Source organism: Physcomitrium patens, chromosome 2, assembly GCF_059467195.1.
Source record: "Physcomitrium patens ecotype Gransden chromosome 2, ASM5946719v1, whole genome shotgun sequence".
Classification (NCBI taxonomy): domain Eukaryota; kingdom Viridiplantae; phylum Streptophyta; class Bryopsida; order Funariales; family Funariaceae; genus Physcomitrium; species Physcomitrium patens.
In genome coordinates, this window is record NC_143411.1 from 4915126 (window position 1) to 4917207 (window position 2082).

Here is a 2082-nt window from a genome sequence, read left to right on the forward strand (position 1 = left end):
CTAAGATATCAGCGCACTTCGGCTTGTGGTACTGTTCTAGCTCCCTGTGAGAACAGCGCTCGCTCAGGGTCTCGAGGATGGCGGAATCATGTCTTGACTGGAGTCAGACAGCAGCTCGAATCAGCTTTACCCCCACCCCTTATGCAAGTTGCGAGGAGCCCTTGGACAGTCATACAAGAGCCGGTCACTCGGGCTTGTCGGAGCCCCTTCTCCTCCTATGGTTTTTTGGGACCCCATTTTTGTAGTTGGAAGCTTGGTTTCTGCGCGGAGTTGCTGATTATATGTTGCTCTTCTGTGTGCGGTCCGCTATGTGGGTCTGCGGCCAGAGTACTGTATTCTTAGAAGCTGCATTTTGAAACGAGGTGGTGGAGGTCTTGGCGCAAGTTTTCGCTGCGTTTATTGTCCATGCCGTCTGTTGCAAGGACGCAGGTGTTGGAGTTTCTGAAGCAGGTGTGTTGGCGTTGACCTAATCGTGATAGATTGGGAGCTTCTGCTAATGACGATTGGATTCGTAGGTTACAGTTGTGATTTGGAAATGTGATGTATTCATTCATTTGTTTCTGAGTAATTCACTTGGAGCTATGTACTTCTCAAGTTTTCTAGTGCGTTGATGACGTGAACAAGGTCGTGTCTACATGCGGTAGTGATACTACGCTAGATTAGACTGTCTTTTGGATGCATGAGATAAGTTGGCGTGTTGAATGTATTTGGTGCGGAGTTGTCGAATTGAGGCAATGATATTATTAGGATTTGTTCATTGAGGATAGGATTATGGAAGATTTAAGATTCTTATGGTGACTTATGTTCACACGCTTCACTGGCGAATCTGAAAGCCCTGTTGAGTAACGTCGGTTTCAATGGAGGCAGTAAATTCCATAATACGTGAACTTCCTTAAGAGATATGGTGCATCTTCTTTGATCTTATGAGGTCAGTAAGACAATGTTGGTGTCACCAAGTCCAGCCACTGTACACTTTTTGTAATTGTAAATGGTGTATTCATTCATCTTCAACAACAAACATTGGAGTGTCTGAAACTGTTAAAGACTGCTCCTGTGAGATCATAAGGACAATATGAACATGGTTGTGTGATGCTGTCTATTTGTCGCAGGTGCGCAATGAAGGAGGCGTGGTGTTTGCGGGGCTATCAGAGAAGGCCTGGTGCGGCACTGATGAGAAAGCTGCTGAAGCTGCATACGAATTAGCGTGGGAGGAATTACACGGAGGACCCTGGCAAAGCGTGTCTCTCGTATGGCGTGATGCCTTTTCTCTCTCCTGCTTGTCCTTGGCATCATGCCATCACCACGCCAACCGGCCCGCAGAAGCTCTCAAAGTCTTAGATCTTGGATTGATTATAGGAGGACCGCAGTTTCGTGCGGAACTTGATGCCGCGCTTCACAGTATTGGCTCAACGAATGGTCTCGAGGCGTCAAATGGTACTGAAGGGTTACCGAGTATGCAGGATTTGCATTTGAGAACTAAAAATGAAGGGCAAAAGCTAAAAGAGGTTAACAACATGTCCTTATGATCCGAGTTCGATGCATTCCAGCTGAAAAGCTGAGTACTCCCTTATCAATAGGTCGTTGGTGGAGTCTATGATGTGGGTCGGAGTATGTGTGTGCTACCTGGTAAACTGTTTGAAGTTAGGCAAGCCGCGGAACCTCTTCCATCTCAAATCAGAAGCTGCAAATCGTGTTTGGGGCTTTCCACCACCACTGCATAATACTTTTGAACGCTTATAAATTCCTGTATCATTCTTCACGGGAGAAGACAAATCACATATGTTTGAACTGAAGACCCTATTGCAAACTGTAGTAGACATTTATCTTGATCAACCACTTCATCTGAATATGTATGATCGACAGACATCCCGCGACAAGACATTGTTTCTTTTCGAAATCTGAAAATTCGAACACGAAACGAGATGTGTTATCACGAACGACGTGTGGCAAAAATATGATATGTCATGTGAGGACATGTAGATGTCGAAAACGGAATTTGGATACGTCAGGAATTGAATGCTCAATTGGCAGGCTCTCGGAACTTCCTTCTGTGTAAGAATTCCTCCATGAATGTGTTCTGCC

The 2082-nt window shown here is 45.4% G+C and overlaps 1 protein-coding gene across 1 annotated transcript; it reads left to right on the forward strand.

Annotated features, from left to right (window-relative positions):
* Positions 1-214: 214 nt before the first annotated feature.
* On the forward strand, positions 215-1870 carry LOC112295450 (lysine-specific demethylase JMJ30). The gene is made up of 2 exons (XM_024547074.3): positions 215-450; positions 1110-1870. The coding sequence occupies exons 1-2, from the start codon at positions 406-408 to the stop codon at positions 1524-1526; spliced, it is 462 nt and encodes a 153-aa protein (XP_024402842.1). The 5' UTR covers positions 215-405; the 3' UTR covers positions 1527-1870.
* Positions 1871-2082: the final 212 nt, after the last annotated feature.

Excerpts from the sequence above, each read along its gene's own strand:
- LOC112295450 (XM_024547074.3), top strand. The coding sequence starts at position 406 with ATGCCGTCTGTTGCAAGGACGCAGGTGTTGGAGTTTCTGAAGCAG. Across the intron at positions 451-1,109 it reads TGTTGGAGTTTCTGAAGCAG|GTGCGCAATGAAGGAGGCGT; the intron begins GTGTGTTGGCGT and ends TATTTGTCGCAG.